Source organism: Pleurodeles waltl, chromosome 2_1 (genome assembly GCF_031143425.1).
Source record: "Pleurodeles waltl isolate 20211129_DDA chromosome 2_1, aPleWal1.hap1.20221129, whole genome shotgun sequence".
NCBI lineage: Eukaryota > Metazoa > Chordata > Amphibia > Caudata > Salamandridae > Pleurodeles > Pleurodeles waltl.
In genome coordinates this window covers 333,582,956-333,600,969 of record NC_090438.1, presented here as the reverse complement: position 1 = coordinate 333,600,969, position 18,014 = coordinate 333,582,956, and the positions used below count along the sequence as shown (strand labels likewise).

Below are 18,014 nucleotides of genomic sequence, written 5' to 3'. Positions count from 1 at the left end.
TGCTATGAGCTTGTCGGAACCCTTGTTGGGACAGATCGAGTCTACCATTCACTTGTAGGAAATCAGCCAATTCCGTATTAAGGTGTCTTTCCAGGATCTTGGCCGGGTAAAAGGGAGATAGGTCGCAGATTTTTTTAATCGTTAGATTCCTTGCCTGGCTTCTTAATTAAAGGTATCATAATAGATTGTTTCCAAGCATCCGGAAAGCACCCTTCCCTCAAGGTGTCTGCATATACTGGTTCCAAGGCTGTAGAAATCAGGTCTGGTACTAACTTTAAGATCCGCGGGGGGCAAGGATCATTTGGAGAACCAGATTTAACTCTAGCCAATTGTTCAGAGATCCTTTTAGCCGGTAAGGGAGGAAAACTATTCAACGTAGGAGTGGAATCTGAGAGCGGAGAACCCTCCCACATGCCCCCCTCTCTTTCCAGTGTGACTTTCGCAAAATTTGCCTGCAGTTGGATGATTTTATTCTTAAAAAAGTCTGCAACTTTTTGGCAGAATGTGTGAGAATTCTCTAGACAGGAAGGAGGGAACGCAAGGGTCAGAGTATGGACCACTTTAAAGAGTTCCCCCGGTACGCTCTGTGCTTCTCTAATAATACGGGAGAAGTATTCTATTTTTGCTGTTTTAATGGCTAGTTTATATTTCTCAAAGGAGACCCTGAGTTTACCTCTCTCCGTCATGGTCTTGTTAAGCTGCCATCTATGTTCCTGACGGCGATAAGCTCTCTGCAGATTTGTAAGTTCCTCTGAATACCAAGGAGCTGAAGAAGAACGCCCACGTTTAGGTCCGAGTATGGCAAGAGGAGCCAATGTGTCAATGGCCGCTCTAATCCCTGTTTCAAAGACCTCTGGTCTAAGGAGACTCTGTGCTTTCGCCTGTTCCCAACCTGACTTAAGAGTCCTGGCCAGGTTGGTCTCCTGCACCTTATGCCATGGGTCTACTAGGTCTGGGCGCAAGGGGTGTTTTTATAGTTGCTTTCGTACCAGCTACCTTAAAGGTCAGCAGGTGATGGTTTGTCCAGTCAAGGGCCCTATTGTCTAGCTAAGTGCCATTACCATGCCGAATAAAAATACCATCAAGCATGTGCCCTGCGCTATGTGAAGTGACCAAATCAGAAAGATCCCAGTCAAGACTCATCATCAGGCCCAGAAACTCACAGGTAACTGAATCCGACTTATCTTCCAAATGGAGCTTAAAATCACCCAAAACAATTGCCTTAGGAGACAGGGCCATCGGTTTGATTATAGTGGGCCAAGCCAAAATGAAATCCTTCTTAGGGCCAGGTGGTCTATATATTAATCGGCCCTCAAAAAGGATGGTATACTGAAGGCGTAATTTAAAATAGGCTCCTTCACAAATAGCCTGGCTCGTGGTAAGCTCCGCCAATGGACAGTAAAAATTGCTCCTAAAGATCACCGCAAGCCCACCTCCTCTCTTCTCCAGCCTATCTAGTCTGGAAAAAGAGAAACCCGGAGGGAAGGCCAACAGGAAATCTGGGATGGAGTCTTCTTTAGCCCAGGTTTCCGTGATGAAGAGGCAATCAAGATGAGCCACTTCAATCAGTTCACTTATTTGAAACGTGTGCTTGCCCATGGAGCGATCATTGATTAACCCACAGATTATGTGTGGCTGTGTAATGCCTGCCTGGTTATTGCTTCGAGATTCAATTTGTGTATTGGGTATAGGGCAGTCCTTGTCAGATGTTATTTTGGTGTGCCAATCGCACATCCCACAATTCCATCTACTAAATTGGTCAGGATCAGCAGGCTTACAGTGCCTATGCGTAAAGTCATGTTTAAGAGCTAAAAGCTCTTGTCCAGAATATGTCCTGAAAAGGGGGGTGCAAGCCCCTTGGGCAGAGTAACTGGCCCTAGACCCCGTTCGGGCGCAGTCAGGCTTGCCTTAGGCGCGCCCGCTGCACATCCGCGTCCCCATCCGCATAAATGCGGAATGGGGAGCAGTCTGGTCGAGCTTGTCCACGAGAAGCTAGACCGGCGACTGTTTTCTCCCTCCAAAATGCCCGCCGCAATGCCATTCGGGGAGGGCTCTGACAGGTCCTAAACCCGAAAAAAGGAACCGCCCATAGCGGAGATCTGGAGGAAAGAATATGTGGCAAGGGGTTTGTGTCACTAAAAAGAAATGGCTTATTCAGAGGTAGTCGTAATAAATTAATAGCTAGAGTAACTAAAGTTAAACGGGCATTGAGCCCAAACTGTTAACAATAAGAGAGCAGTTCTTGCCGATATGCAGAGTGTCACAAAGTAAAAAAAAAACCCAATTAAAATAGCTTGTAAATAGCACTGGAAAATCCCACACACAAACCAGACAATAGAAAATTAATTTGAGGCCCCACACTCATGGTAGTACGGCCGCGTCCCCATCCGCTTAAATGCGGAAAGGGGAGCCGTTGGATCGAGCTTGCCCATGAGAAGCTAGACTGCTGACTGTTTTCGCCCTCCAAAATGGCCGCCGCAGTGCCGTTCAGGGAGGGCTCTGACAGGCCGTAAACCCGAAAAAAAGGAACCGCCCATAGCGGAGATCTGGAGGAAAGAATATGTGGCAAGGGGTTTGTGTCACTAAAAAAAAATGGCGTACTCCGAGGTAGTCGTAATAAATTAATAGCTAGAGTAACTAAAGTTAAAAGGGCATTGAGCCCAAACTGTTAACAATAAAAGAGAGCAGTGCTTGCCGATAGGCAGAGTGTCACAAAGTTTGGGCTTCTAACCATGCCCATGTCACGTCAGTCACTTTCATTGGTTCGTGGGCTTGCCTTTTAAAATCCGCTTGCTTTCATTCATGAAAGGCATGCATACGTCATGCCTTTTCTGGTGTTTAGCCCACCTACAAAGCACCGGTAAACTACTGAAAACATACGAGGCTCCATGTTTCCAACATGGTTTCCGGACTGCGTTAGCCTTTCATTTTCCACGCAGCGCGATTGTGCTGGGGTTTACATAGCACGATCGTGCTTCATTTTTTTTCTTTTAATTTGTGTGGCAAGTAACGTCCGGTTAAGAGTTTACAACGCAAATAGCTCTAACTCGAGCAACTGCGAGACCCGTTGCATTGCAAATGCTTGTTTATATTTCTGTGTGATGAAAACAGGTTTTAATAGGATGAAAACAAATCAGAATACTTTACATGTTGATGTGCAAAGCATATGTTTTCTGAAACCCAATTTTCACAGATTGTTAATACACTATTTCGTTTTCGTTTTATCAGTAAATCTGCAAGTTAGTGGAGAGGTTTTTGGAAATTACATGGAAAGTTATTGTGTGTAGATGACAATATGTTACCCCATCATGTTTTAGTAATAAATGTATTCAAATTGAGTGTTTAAACAAACTGAGAAGCACTCCTGCCCTGATGGCAATGTTGTTAGTAAACTAAAAGAAGCCCTAGGTTATGTGGGCTAGATTTTTGTGATGCATGCAGCAAACTTTAGTCTACTTAATCAAACAAAATAAGTTTTTTGTACTGCAGAAGTGCTGAGCTCACATATTTGAAGGTGCACTCATATGTGAGAATTAAGAAAAAGGCGACTCTAAACTATTTGCCTAGAATCACACAAATTGAGACCCGTTTATGGGTCAAGTACAATACAGTTAGGTCAAGTAGATTATTTAAGTTACTCGACCTGCATGTCTAATAACATTTTCATGATTTTATGAGCCCTGCCCCCTTTCTGTCCCTGACAACATCCTCTCAACCCAAAGAAAAGAGCAGCTCCTCTCCAGTGTGGTTACCATTTGCCCTTCAAAGTTGTCTTCCCCTTTGAAGCTTGCTCTTTGGCTTAACACCTTGTGTGGCTTACTTTCAGGAGGAGGTAACACCTCTGCCAGTGGCAAGCCTCTATTGTTCCTTGTCGTGGCAACTGTTTGCACATCTCTGCAAGTGGGCAGAAGGCTGTCTCTTGGCGACCCTCAGCAAATGGCCCCTGGAAAACATGAGTAGCAACTTTCTAAAAATTGCATGTGGCAACAAGTTACATTAATTTTGACTTGACCATCATGTTAAGTTCATTGTAATGGGTTGTTTGATACCATGAAGTACCAACTTTGGTAGTCCCATTCAGGAGTTAGCACAGCTTTTAAGTTAGCGTGTAACTCTGTACTCGCCAATGGAGCTACCCGTCTCGCGCAGCAAAAATGGCAATTTTGGGTTCTTACTGCTAGAAAAAGCTTTACAGGCCCAGGGTATTCCTGGTACCATATACTAGGGAATTCTATGTTAGGTAGCCTATGTGTAGGAGGCTGGCCTGGCTTATAGTGGGTACCTGATGGCACTTAAACCTTGTGCCAGGTCCAGTTATCCCTGATTAGTAGTGTTCTAGCAGCTTAGGCTGATAGAGGCAGCTATAGCAGAGCACATAGGCTGAACAATGAGACATGCAAAGCTCCTACTATACCACTTATATCATATAGGTACTATATCATAAGAAACACAATACTCAGGATTTCTCAAAATAAAGGTACTTTATTTTAGTGACAATGTGCCAAAAATATCTCAGAGGACATACTCCCTTAGGAGGTAAGTAAGATACACACAAACCAAAATCAGTTAAGTAAACAGTTAGAAAAGTAGTGCAAACACTGTAGAATACAATAGGATGCAATAGGCCTAGGGGCAACACAAACCATATACTAAACAAGTGGAATGCGAACCACAAATGGACCCCTAGGCTAGTGTAGAGTGTAGAGGATCGCTGGGAGTGTAAGTAAACACTAAGGGTGTCCAAGACACCCCACCCCAAGACCCTGAAAAGTAGGAGCAAAGTGATACTACTTCCCCAGAAACACTCTAAACTTGTGATAGAGGTTTCTGCAAAGACCACAACAGACTGCAAAGCACTGAAGATGGATTCCTGGACCTGAGGACCTTTAAAGGAAGAGGACCAATTCAAAGAGTCAAGAAAGTGTCTGGGGAGGCAGGAGCCCACTAAACCCCGGATGAAGGTGCAAAATGGCTGCCTCCGGATGGAAGAAGCTGAAGATTCTGCAACAACAAAAGGTGCTAGGAACTTCTCCTTTGTGCAGAAGATGTCCCATGGAGTGCTGGAGGATGCAGCATTGTTTCTTTGGAGAAAGACTGCAAACAAGCCTTGCTAGCTGCAAAGGTCACGGTTGAAAAAGGGTGCTGCCCGGGCCCAGAAGGACCAGGATGCCGCTACTTGGGAGAGGAGACAGAGGGGGCCCTCAGCAACACAGAGAACCCACGCACAAGAAGGCAGCACCCGCAGAAGTACTTGAACACGGGTTCAAGAAAACTGAGCATGGCGGTCGTCTCAAAACTACAAAAGAAGGTCCTTTGAAGCTGGTGGTCAACTCAGCGAGTTGAGCAATGCAGAACGGAGTGCTGGGGACCTGGGCTAGGCTGTGCACAAAGGATTCCTTGCAAAAATGCACAGAAGCCCTAGCAGCTGCAGTTCACGCGGTGCACAGGATTACTGTCTCGAGATGGGAGGCAAGGACTTACCTCCTCCAAATTTGGACAGTTGGACCACTGGACAGTCTGGGTCACTTGGGTCCACCACCTGTGTTCCAGGGGCCATGCTCGTCAAGATGAGACGGGTCCCAGAGTACGGTGACACTGAAGTTTGGTGTCTGCTGGAGCAGGGGAAAGATTGCGGCAACCCACAGGAGATTTCTTTGTGGCTTCTAGTGCAGGATGAAGGCAGGCAGCCCCCAAAGCATGCACCACCAGGAAACAGTCAAGAAAGCCAGCAGGATTAGGCGCTACAATGTCGCTGGTAGTCTTCTTACTATTTAGTTGCTGTTTTGCAGGCATCCTGCAGCAGTCAGTGGTCGATCCTTGGCAGAAGTCGAAGAGGGAGGTGTAGAGGAGCTCTGGTGAATTCTTACAAGTCGTTATCTGAGGAAAAGCCCACAGGAGAGACCCTAAATATTCCTCAGGGGAGAATTGGCCACCTAGTGAGGTAAGCACCTATCAGGGGTCTCTGACGTCACCTGCTGGCACTGGCCACTCAGAGGCCTCCATTGTGCCCTCACACCTCTGGATTCAAGATGGCAGAGGTCTGGGACACACTGGAGGAGCTTTGGGCACCACCCCTGGGGTGGTGATGGACAGGGGAGTGGTCACTCCCCTTTCCTTTGTCCAGTTTTGCGCCAGAGCTGGGACTGGGGGAGTTCCTTGAACCGGTGTAGACTGGCTTATGCAAGGAGGGCACCATCTGGGCCCTTCAAAGCATTTCCAGAGGCTGGGAGAGGCTACTCCTCCCCAGCCCGTTACACCTATTTCCAAAGGGGGAGGTTGTAACGCCCTCTCTCAGAGGAAATCCTTTGTTATGCCTTCCTGGAACTGGGCTGCCCACACCCCGGGAGGGCAGAACCATGTCTGTGGGGTGGCAGCCGCGGTAGCTGCAGAGAAAACCCCAGAGAGCTGGTTTGGCAGTACCCAGGGTCCATAGTGGAGCCCCGGGGATGCATGGGATTGGCACCCCAATACCAAATTTGGCATGGGGGGACAATTCCATGATCCTAGACATGTTACATGGCCATATTCGGAGTTACCATTATGAAGCTACATATAGGTATTGACCTATATGTAGTACACGCGTGTAATGGTGTCCCTGCACTCACAAAGTCTGGGGAAATTGCCCTGAACTATGTGGGGGCACCTTGGCTAGTGCCAGGGTGCCCTCACACTTGGTAACGTTGCACCTAAACTTCACTAAGTGAAGGTTAGACATATAGGTGACTTATAAGTTACTTAAGTGCAGTGTAATATGGCTGTGAAGTAACGTGTACGTTATTTCACTCAGGCTGCAGTGGCAGTCCTGTGTAAGATTTGTCTGAGCTCCCTATGGTTGGCAAAGGAAATGCTGCATTTAATAGGGATCTCCTGGAACCCCAATACCCTGGGTACCTAGGTACTATATACTAGGGAATTATAAGGGTGTTCCAGTGTGCCAATTAGTATTGGCGAAAATGGCCACTAGCCCATAGTGACAATTTTAAAGGCTGAGAGAGCATAAGCATTCAGGTTCCGATTAGCAGCGCCTCAGTGACACAGTTAGTCACTACACAGGTACATTCAGGCCACAAACTATGAGCACTGGGGTCCTGGCTAGCAGGACCCCAGTGAGACAGGCAAAAACAAACTTACATACATGTAAAAATGGGGGTAACATGCTGTAGGAAGTTGGCTCTGTATGCACTATTTCAAAGTAAGGAATAGTATGCACAGAGTCCAAGGGTTCCCCTTAGAGGTAAGATAGTGGCAAAAAGAGATAATACTAATGCTCTATTTTGTGGTAGTGTGGTCGAGCAGTAGGCTTATCCAAGGAGTAGTTAAGCATTTGTTGTACATACACACAGGCAATAAATGAGGAACACACACTCAGAGACAATTCCAGCCAATAGGTTTTTGTATAGAAAAAATGTCTTTTCTTAGTTTATTTTAAGAACCACAGGTTCAAATTCTACATGTAATATCTCATTTGAAAGGTATTGCAGGTAAGTACTTTAGGAACTTTGAATAATCACAATAGCATATATACTTTTTACATAACACACATATAGCTATTTCAAAAGTGGACACTGCAATTTTCACAGTTCCTGGGGGAGGTAAATTAATGTTAGTTCTTGCAGGTAAGTAAACCACCTACGGGGTTCAAATTGGGGTCCAAGGTAGCCCACCGTTGGGGGTTCAGAGCAACCCCAAAGTCACCACACCAGCAGCTCAGGGCCGGTCAGGTGCAGAGTTCAAAGTGGTGCCCAAAACACATAGGCTTCAATGGAGAAGGGGGTGCCCCGGTTCCAGTCTGCCAGCAGGTGAGTACCCGCGTCTTCGGAGGGCAGACCAGGGGGGTTTTGTAGGGCACCGGGGGGGGACACAAGTCAGCACAAAAAGTACACCCTCCGCGGCACTGGGGCGGCCGGGTGCAGTGTGCAAACACTTGTTGGGTTTTCAATAGGTTTCAATGGGAGACCAAGGGGTCTCTCTAGCGATGCAGGCAAGGGGGGGGGGGCTCCTCGGGGTAGCCACTACCTGGGCAAGGGAGAGGGCCTCCTGGGTTTCACTCCTGCACTGGAGTTCCGATCCTTCAGGTCCTGGGGGCTGCGGGTGCAGGGTCTTTTCCAGGCATCGGGATTTTGGATTCAGACAGTCGCGGTCAGGGGGAGCCTTGGGATTCCCTCTGCAGGCGTCGCTGTGGGGGCTCAGGGGGGACAACTTTGGTTACTCACAGTCTCGGAGTCGCCGGGGGGGTCCTCCGTGTAGCATTGTTTCTCCACCAGTCGAGTCGGGGTCGCCGGGTGCAGTGTTGCAAGTCTCACGCTTCTTGCGGGGATTGCAGGGGTCTTTAAATCTGCTCCTCTGGACACAAAGTTGCAGTCTTTGTTGACTAGGGCCGCTGTTCTCGGGAGTTTCTTAGTCTTTTGGAAGCAGGGCAGTCCTCTGAGGATTCAGAGGTCGCTGGTCCTGGGGAAAGCGTCGCTGGAGCAGTTTTCTTCTGAAGGAGGGAGACAGGCCGGTAGGGCTGGGGCAAAAGTAGTTGGTGTCTTCTTCTCTGCAGGGGTTTTTCAGCTCAGCAGTCCTCTTCTTCGTAAGTTGCAGGACTCTGAATTCTTAGGTTCAGGGAAGCCCTTAAATGCTAAATTTAAGGGCGTGTTTAGGTCTGGGGGGTTAGTAGCCAATGGCTACTAGCCCTGAGGGTGGGTACACCCTCTTTGTGCCTCCTCCCAAGGGGAGGGGGTCACATTCCTATCCCTATTGGGGGGATCCTCCATCTGCAAGATGGAGGATTTCTAAAAGTTAGTCACTTCAGCTCAGGTTGCATTAGGGGCTGTCCTGACTGGCCAGTGACTCCTCCTTGTTTTTCTCATTATCTCCTACGGCCTTGCCGCCAAAAGTGGGGCCGCGGCCGGAGGGGGCGGGCAACTCCACTAGCTGGAATGCCCTGTGGCGCTGGAACAAAGGGGGTGAGCCTTTGAGGCTCACCGCCAGGTGTTACAGCTCCTGCAAGGGGGAGGTGATAGCATCTCCACCCGGTGCAGGCTTTGTTACTAGCCACAGAGTGACAAAGGCACTCTCCCCATGTGGCCAGCAACATGTCTCGAGTGTGGCAGGCTGCTAAAACCAGTCAGCCTACACAGGTAGTTGGTTAAGGTTTCAGGGGGCACCTCTAAGGTGCCCTCTGGGGTGTATTTCACAATAAAATGTACACTGGCATCAGTGTGCATTTATTGTGCTGAGAAGTTTGATACCAAACTTCCCAGTTTTCAGTGTAGCCATTATGGTGCTGTGGAGTTCGTGTTTGACAGACTCCCAGACCATATACTCTTATGGGTACCCTGCACTTACAATGTCTAAGGTTTTGCTTAGACACTGTAGGGGCACAGTGCTCATGCACTGGTGCCCTCACCTATGGTATAGTGCACCCTGCCTTAGGGCTGTAAGGCCTGCTAGAGGGGTGACTTATCCATACTGCATAGGCAGTGTGAGGTTGGCATGACACCCTGAGGGGAGTGCCATGTCGACTTACTCGGTTTGTCCTCACCAGCACACACAAGCTGGCAAGCAGTGTGTCTGTGCTGAGTGAGGGGTCCCCAGGGTGGCATAAGATATGCTGCAGCCCTTAGAGACCTTCCCTGGCATCAGGGCCCTTGGTACCAGTTACAAGGGACTTATCTGGGTGCCAGGGTGTGCCAATTGTGGAATCAAAAGTACAGGTTAGGGAAAGAACACTGGTGCTGGGGCCTGGTTAGCAGGCCTCAGCACACTTTCAAATCAAAACATAGCATCAGCAAAGGCAAAAAGTCAGGGGGTCAAGAGTCTTCATTTTCCAAGTGGAAGAACCTGGAAAGGCCATCTGCATTGGCATGGGCAGTCCCAGGTCTGTGTTCCACTATAAATTCCATTCCCTGTAGGGAGATGGACCACCTCAACAGTTTTGGATTTTCACCTTTCATTTGCATCAGCCATCTGAGAGGTCTGTGGTCAGTTTGAACTACAAAGTGAGTACCAAAGAGGTATGGTCTCAGCTTCTTCAGGGACCAAACCACAGCAAAGGCCTCCCTCTCAATGGCACTCCAACACTGCTCCCTGGGGAGTAACCTCCTGCTAATGAAAGCAACAGGCTGGTCAAGGCCATCATCATTTGTTTTGGACAAAACTGCCCCTATCCCATGTTCAGAGGCATCTGTCTGCACAATGAACTGCTTGGAGTAATCTGGAGCTTTTAGAACTGGTGCTGTGCACATTGCTTGTTTCAGGGTGTCAAAGGCCTGTTGGCATTCTACAGTCCAGTTTACTTTCTTGGGCATTTTCTTGGAGGTGAGGTCTGTGAGGGCTGTCACTATGGATCCATATCCCTTCACAAACCTCCTATAGTACCCAGTCAAGCCAAGGAATGCCCTGACTTGAGTCTGGGTTTTTGGAGCTACCCAGTCCAGAATAGTCTGGATCTTGGGCTGGAGTGGCTGAACTTGGCCTCCACCTACAAGGTGTCCCAAGTAAACCACAGTTGTCTGCCCTATCTGGCATTTGGATGCCTTGATAGAGAGGCCTTCTGATTGCAGAGCCTTCAAAACCTTCTTCAGGTGGACCAGGTGATCCTGCCAGTTGGAGCTAAAGACAGCAATATCATCAAGATAAGCTGCACTAAAGGACTCCAAACCAGCAAGGACTTGATTCACCAACCTTTGGAAGGTGGCAGGGGCATTCTTTAAACCAAAGGGCATAACAGTAAACTGATAATGCCCATCAGGTGTGGAGAATGCTGTCTTTTCTTTTGCTCCAGGTGCCATTTTGTTTTGCCAGTACCCTGCTGTTAAGTCAAAGGTACTTAAGAATTTGGCAGCACCTAATTTGTCTATCAGTTCATCAGTTCTAGGAATGGGATGGGCATCTGTCTTGGTGACAGAATTAAGTCCTCTGTAGTCCACACAAAACCTCATCTCTCTTTCCATCTTTGGTGTGAGGTTTGGGGACTAAGACCACTGGGCTAGCCCAGGGGCTGTCAGAGTGCTCAATTACTCCCAACTCCAGCATCTTGTGGACTTCCACCTTGATGCTTTCCTTAACTTGGTCAGACTGTCTGTAAATTTTGTTTTTGACAGGCATGCTGTCTCCTGTGTCCACATCATGGGTACACAAGTGGGTCTGACCAGGGGTTAGGGAACAGAGCTCAGCAAACTGCTGCAGGACCTTCCTACAGTCAGATTGCTGTTGGCCAGAGAGGGTGTCTGAATAGATCACTCCATCTACTGAGCCATCCTTAGGGTTTGATGAGAGAAGATCAGGGAGAGGTTCCACTCTCAGCTTCCTGATCCTCATCTGTTACCATCAACAGATTCACATCAGCCCTGTCATGGAAGAGCTTGAGGCGGTTCACATGGATCACCCTCTTGGGGCTCCTGCTAGTGCCTAGGTCCACCAGGTAGGTGACCCAACTCTTCTTCTCTAGCACTGGGTAAGGTCCACTCCATCTGTCCTGGGGAGTGCCCTGGGAGCCACAGGCTCCAGAACCCAGACTTTCTGCCCTGGTTGAAATTCAACCAGTGCAGCCTTTTGGTCATACCAAAACTTCTGGAGCTTTTGGCTGGCCTCAAGGTTTTTACTTGCCTTTTCCATGTACTCTGCCATCCTTGAGCGAAGGCCAAGTACATAGTCCACTATGTCTTGTTTAGGCTCATGAAGAGGTCTCTCCCAGCCTTCTTTCACAAGAGCTAGTGGTCCCCTCACAGGGTGGCCAAACAGAAGTTCAAAGGGTGAGAACCCTACTCCCTTCTGAGGCACCTCTCTGTAAGCGAAAAGCAGACATGGCAAGAGGACATCCCATCTCCTTTTGAGTTTTTCTGGGAGCCCCATGATCATGCCCTTTAATGTCTTGTTGAATCTCTCAACAAGGCCATTAGTTTGTGGATGATAGAGTGTAGTGAATTTATAAGTCACTCCACACTCATTCCACATGTGTTTCAGGTATGCTGACATGAAGTTGGTACCTCTGTCAGACACCACCTCCTTAGGGAAGCCCACTCTGGTAAAGATACCAATGAGGGCCTTGGCTACTGCAGGGGCAGTAGTCGACCTAAGGGGAATAGCTTCAGGATACCTAGTAGCATGATCCAGTACTACTATTATGTACATATTTCCTGAGGCTGTGGGAGGTTCAAGTGGACCCACTATGTCCACACCCACTCTTTCAAAGGGGACCCCCACCACTGGAAGTGGAATGAGGGGGGCCTTTGGATGTCCACCTGTCTTACCACTGGCTTGACAGGTGGTACAGGAGACACAAAACTCCTTAACTTTCTGGGACATGTTGGGCCAGTAGAAGTGGTTGACTAGTCTCTCCCACGTCTTGGTTTGTCCCAAATGCCCAGCAAGGGGAATATCATGGGTTAAGGTCAGAATAAACTCTCTGAACGCCTGAAGCACTACCACTCTCCTAGTGGCACCAGGTTTGGGATCTCTTGCCTCAGTGTACAGGAGCCCATCTTCCCAATAGACCCTATGTGTTCCAGTTTTCTTGCCATTGGACTCTTCAGCAGCTTGCTGCCTAAGGCCTTTAAGAGAGGGACAGGTTTCTTGCCCCTTACACAACTGCTCCCTTGAGGGCCCCCCTGGGCCTAGGAGCTCAACCTGATAAGGTTCTAACTCCATAGGCTCAGTTCCCTCAGAGGGCAGAACTTCTTCCTGAGAAGAGAGGTTCTCTTTTTGTTGTTGTGTTGCAGATGGTTTCCCAGCTGGCTTTCCTTTTCTCATGGTAGGCTGGGCCCTTTTTCCAGACTCCAGCTCTACTTTTTCAGCCTGAGCCTTGCACTGTGCCCTTGTCTTGACACACACCAGTTCAGGGATACCCAGCATGGCTGCATGGGTTTTCAGTTCTACCTCAGCCCATGCTGAGGACTCCAGGTCATTTCCAAGCAAACAGTCTACTGGGATATTTGAGGAGACCACCACCTGTTTCAGGCCATTGACCCCTCCTCACTCTAAAGTTACCATAGCCATGGGATGTACTTTAGTCTGATTGTCATCGTTGGTGACTGGATAAGTTTGTCCAGCCAGGTATTGACCAGGGGAAACCAGTTTCTCTGTCACCATAGTGACACTGGCACCTATATCCCTCAGGCCTTCTACACTTGTCCCATTAATTAAGAGCTGCTGCCTGTATTTTTGCATATTAGGAGGCCAGGCAGCCAGTGTGGCTAAATCCACCCCACCCTCGGAGACTAATGTAGCTTCAGTGTGACACCTGATTTGCTCTGGGCACACTGTTGATCCCACTTGGAGACTAGCCATTCCAGTGTTAGCTGGAGTGGAGTTAGAAGTGGTTGTTTTCTTGGGACAGGCCTTGTCTCCAGTTTGGTGTCCAGGCTGATTACAGCTACGACACCAGGCCTTTTTGGGATAAAAGTTTTTACCCTTTTACCCAAAATTGTTTTGTGAAGAGGCTCTGGGCCCACCCTCCTGTGCAGGTTTTTGGGGGCCTGAAGAACACTCTTTTCTATTTTTGTTTTTGGATGTCTCAACACTCTTCCCCTGGGGAGGCTTTGTGACCCCTTTCTTTTGGTCACCCCCTGTGGAAGTCTTGGTCACCCTAGTCTTGACCCAATGGTCCGCCTTCTTCCCCAATTCTTGGGGAGAAATTGGTCCTAGGTCTACCAGATGCTGATGCAGTTTATCATTTGAACAATTACTTAACAGGTGTTCTTTCACAAATAAATTGTACAGCCCATCATAATTATTAACACCACTGCCTTGAATCCAACCATCCAGTGTTTTCACTGAGTAGTCCACAAAATCAACCCAGGTCTGGCTCGAGGTTTTTTGAGCCCCCCTGAATCTAATTCTATACTCCTCAGTGGAGAATCCAAAGCCCTCAATCAGGGTTCCCTTCATGAGGTCATAAGATTCTGCATCTTTTCCAGAGAGTGTGAGGAGTCTATCCCTACACTTTCCAGTGAACATTTCCCAAAGGAGAGCACCCCAGTGAGATTTGTTCACTTTTCTGGTTACACAAGCCCTCTCAAAAGCTGTGAAACATTTGGTGATGTCATCACCATCTTCATATTTAGTTACAATCCCTTTAGGAATTTTCAACATGTCAGGAGAATCTCTGACCCTAGTTATGTTGCTGCCACCATTGATGGGTCCTAGGCCCATCTCTTGTCTTTCCCTTTCTATGGCTAGGATCTGTCTTTCCAAAGCCAATCTTTTGGCCATCCTGGCTAGCTGGATGTCCTCTTCACTGGAGTTATCCTCCGTGATTTCAGAGATGTTGGTCCCTCCTGTGAGGGAAGCAGCATCTCTGACTACTATATTTGGAGACAGGGCTGGAGTAGCCCTGTTCTCCCTAGTTAGGACTGGTAGGTGGGAATTTTCCTACAAGTCACTATCTTCATCCTCTGTGTTGCCATCCTCAGAGGGGTTGGCCTTTTCAAACTCTGCCAAAAGCTCCTGGAGCTGTAGTTTGGAAGGTCTGGGGCCCATTGTTATTTTCTTTATTTTACAGAGTGACCTTAGCTCCCTCATCTTAAGATGGAGGTAAGGGGTGATGTCGAGTTCCATCACATTCACATCTGTACTAGACATTATGCTTCTAAAAGTTGGAATGCTTTTTAAGAATCTAAAACTAGTTCTAGGTTCTAATTCAAACTTTCACAAAACTTTTAAACTCTAAAAGGAATGCTAAACAGGGACTAACACAAGGCCCTAGCAGGACTTTTAAGAATTTAGAAAAATAGTTCAAATTGCAAAAATCAATTTCTAATGACAATTTTTGGAATTTGTCGTGTGATCAGGTATTGGCTGAGTAGTCCAGCAAATGCAAAGTCTTGTACCCCACCGCTGATCCACCAATGTAGGAAGTTGGCTCTGTATGCACTATTTCAAAGTAAGGAATAGTATGCACAGAGTCCAAGGGTTCCCCTTAGAGGTAAGATAGTGGCAAAAAGAGATAATACTAATGCTCTATTTTGTGGTAGTGTGGTCGAGCAGTAGGCTTATCCAAGGAGTAGTGTTAAGCATTTGTTGTACATACACACAGGCAATAAATGAGGAACACACACTCAGAGACAATTCCAGCCAATAGGTTTTTGTATAGAAAAAATGTCTTTTCTTAGTTTATTTTAAGAACCACAGGTTCAAATTCTACATGTAATATCTCATTTGAAAGGTATTGCAGGTAAGTACTTTAGGAACTTTGAATAATCACAATAGCATATATAATTTTTACATAACACACATATAGCTATTTCAAAAGTGGACACTGTGCAATTTTCACAGTTCCTGGGAGAGGTAAAGTAATGTTAGTTCTTGCAGGTAAGCAAACCACCTACGGGGTTCAAATTGGGGTCCAGGGTAGCCCACAGTTGGGGGTTCAGAGCAACCCCAAAGTCACCACACCAGCAGCTCAGAGCGGTCAGGTGCAGAGTTCAAAGTGGTGCCCAAAACACATAGGCTTCAATGGAGAAGGGGGTGCCCCGGTTCCAGTCTGCCAGCAGGTAAGTACCCGCGTCTTCGGAGGGCAGACCAGGGGGGTTTTGTAGGGCACCGGGGGGGACACAAGTCAGCACAGAAAGTGCACCCTCAGCGGCACTGGGGCGGCCGGGTGCAGGGTGCAAACACGCGTCGGGTTTTCAATAGGTTTCAATGGGAGACCAAGGGGTCTCTCTAGCGATGCAGGCAGGGGGGGGCTCCTCGGGGTAGCCACCACCTGGGCAAGGGAAAGGGCCTCCTGGGGGTCACTCCTGCACTGGAGTTCCGATCCTTCAGGTCCTGGGGGCTGCGGGTGCAGGGTCTTTTCCAGGCGTCGGGATTTTGGATTCAGACAGTCGCGGTCAGGGGGAGCCTCGAGATTCCCTCTGCAGGCGTTGCTGTGGGGGCTCCGGGGGGACAACTTTGGTTACTCACAGTCTCGGAGTCGCCGGGGGGTCCTCCCTGTAGCATTGTTTCTCCACCAGTCGAGTCGGGGTCGCCGGGTGCAGTGTTGCAAGTCTCACGCTTCTTGCAGGGATTGCAGGGGTCTTTAAATCTGCTCCTCTGGACACAAAGTTGCAGTCTTTGTTGAACAGGGCCGCTGTTCTCGGGAGTTTCTTGGTCTTTTGGAAGCAGGGCAGTCCTCTGAGGATTCAGAGGTCGCTGGTCCTGGGGAAAGCGTCGCTGGAGCAGTTTTCTTCTGAAGGAGGGAGACAGGCCGGTAGGGCTGGGGCCAAAGCAGTTGGTGTTCTTCTTCTCTGCAGGGGTTTTTCAGCTCAGCAGTCCTCTTCTTCGTAAGTTGCAGGAATCTGAATTCTTAGGTTCAGGGAAGCCCTTAAATGCTAAATTTAAGGGCGTGTTTAGGTCTGGGGGGTTAGTAGCCAATGGCTACTAGCCCTGAGGGTGGGTACACCCTCTTTGTGCCTCCTCCCAAGGGGAGGGGGTCACATTCCTATCCCTATTGGGGGGATCCTCCATCTGCAAGATGGAGGATTCCTAAAAGTCAGAGTCACTTCAGCTCAGGTTGCCTTAGGGGCTGTCCTGACTGGCCAGTGACTCCTCCTTGTTTTTCTCATTATCTCCTCCGGCCTTGCCGCCAAAAGTGGGGCCGTGGCCGGAGGGGGCAGGCAACTCCACTAGCTGGAATGCCCTGTGGCGCTGGAACAAAGGGGGTGCGCCTTTGAGGCTCCCCGCCAGGTGTTACAGCTCCTGCAAGGGGGAGGTGATAGCATCTCCACCCAGTGCAGGCTTTGTTACTAGCCACAGAGTGACAAAGGCACTCTCCCCATGTGGCCAGCAACATGTCTCGAGTGTGGCAGGCTGCTAAAACCAGTCAGCCTACACAGGTAGTTGGTTAAGGTTTCAGGGGGCACCTCTAAGGTGCCCTCTGGGGTGTATTTCACAATAAAATGTACACTGGCATCAGTGTGCATTTATTGTGCTGAGAAGTTTGATACCAAACTTCCCAGTTTTCAGTGTAGCCATTATGGTGCTGTGGAGTTCGTGTTCGACAGACTCCCAGACCATATACTCTTACGGCTACCCTGCACTTACAATGTCTAAGGTTTTGCTTAGACACTGTAGGGGCACAGTGCTCATGCACTGGTGCCCTCTCCTATGGTATAGTGCACCCTGCCTTAGGGCTGTAAGGCCTGCTAGAGGGGTGACTTATCCATACTGCATAGGCAGTGTGAGGTTGGCATGGCACCCTGAGGGGAGTGCCATGTCGACTTACTCGGTTTGTCCTCACCAGCACACACAAGCTGGCAAGCAGTGTGTCTGTGCTGAGTGAGGGGTCCCCATGGTGGCATAAGATATGCTGCAGCCCTTAGAGACCTTCCCTAGCATCAGGGCCCTCGGTACCAGAGGTACCAGTTACAAGGGACTTACCTGGATGCCAGGGTGTGCCAATTGTGTAAAACAAAAGTACAGGTTAGGGAAAGAACACTGGTGCTGGGGCCTGGTTAGCAGGCCTCAGCACACTTTCAAATCAAAACATAGCATCAGCAAAGGCAAAAAGTCAGGGGGTAACCATGCCAAGGAGGCATTTCCTTACACATGCCAGGCAAGATGGTACTTTCCTATACTATGCCAATTGGGTGTAGGCCAGTCAGACATACACACATAAAGGTCAGGGCACTGGAACAGAGATCTCCAGCAGCATCTGTCCAAAACTTTGGGGGTGACCATACAAAGAGAGGCATTTATTTATAGCAAGGATACCCGAAACCACAAACATCAATGTTTTTACAACAAAAATAACCAGTGTGTTTGTTTTCACGGTGTGTAGGAGAGTTCTTCTAAAAAATTTGTAAATGTAACATTGCAGTATATTGTAGGCTTTGTTTCTGCTACTTAACCGTTCATTGTTTTATTTCATACAGATGTCCTCATCAACAGGAAGAATAACAGTGCCTCGGTTAAGTGTTGGTGCTGTTACAAGTAGACCTAGCACACCCACTCTTGGTAAGATATTTACTTAGTTAACATTTAGCTTTTGGAAGTAATTGCATGTTTACTATTAGGAAAGGTTACAGTTTTCTATAAATAACTCTGCTGGCCTT

General features: G+C 48.3%; 1 protein-coding gene across 1 annotated transcript in view; it reads left to right on the top strand.

Annotated features, from left to right (window-relative positions):
• Nucleotides 1–18,014, top strand: part of TAF9B (TATA-box binding protein associated factor 9b) — a 113,506-nt gene that overhangs the window by 69,699 nt on the left and 25,793 nt on the right. The window contains exon 5 of the mRNA XM_069212560.1: nt 17,835–17,916. Coding sequence (XP_069068661.1) covers nt 17,835–17,916 — 82 coding nt within the window. The remainder of the gene's footprint in view (nt 1–17,834; nt 17,917–18,014) is intronic.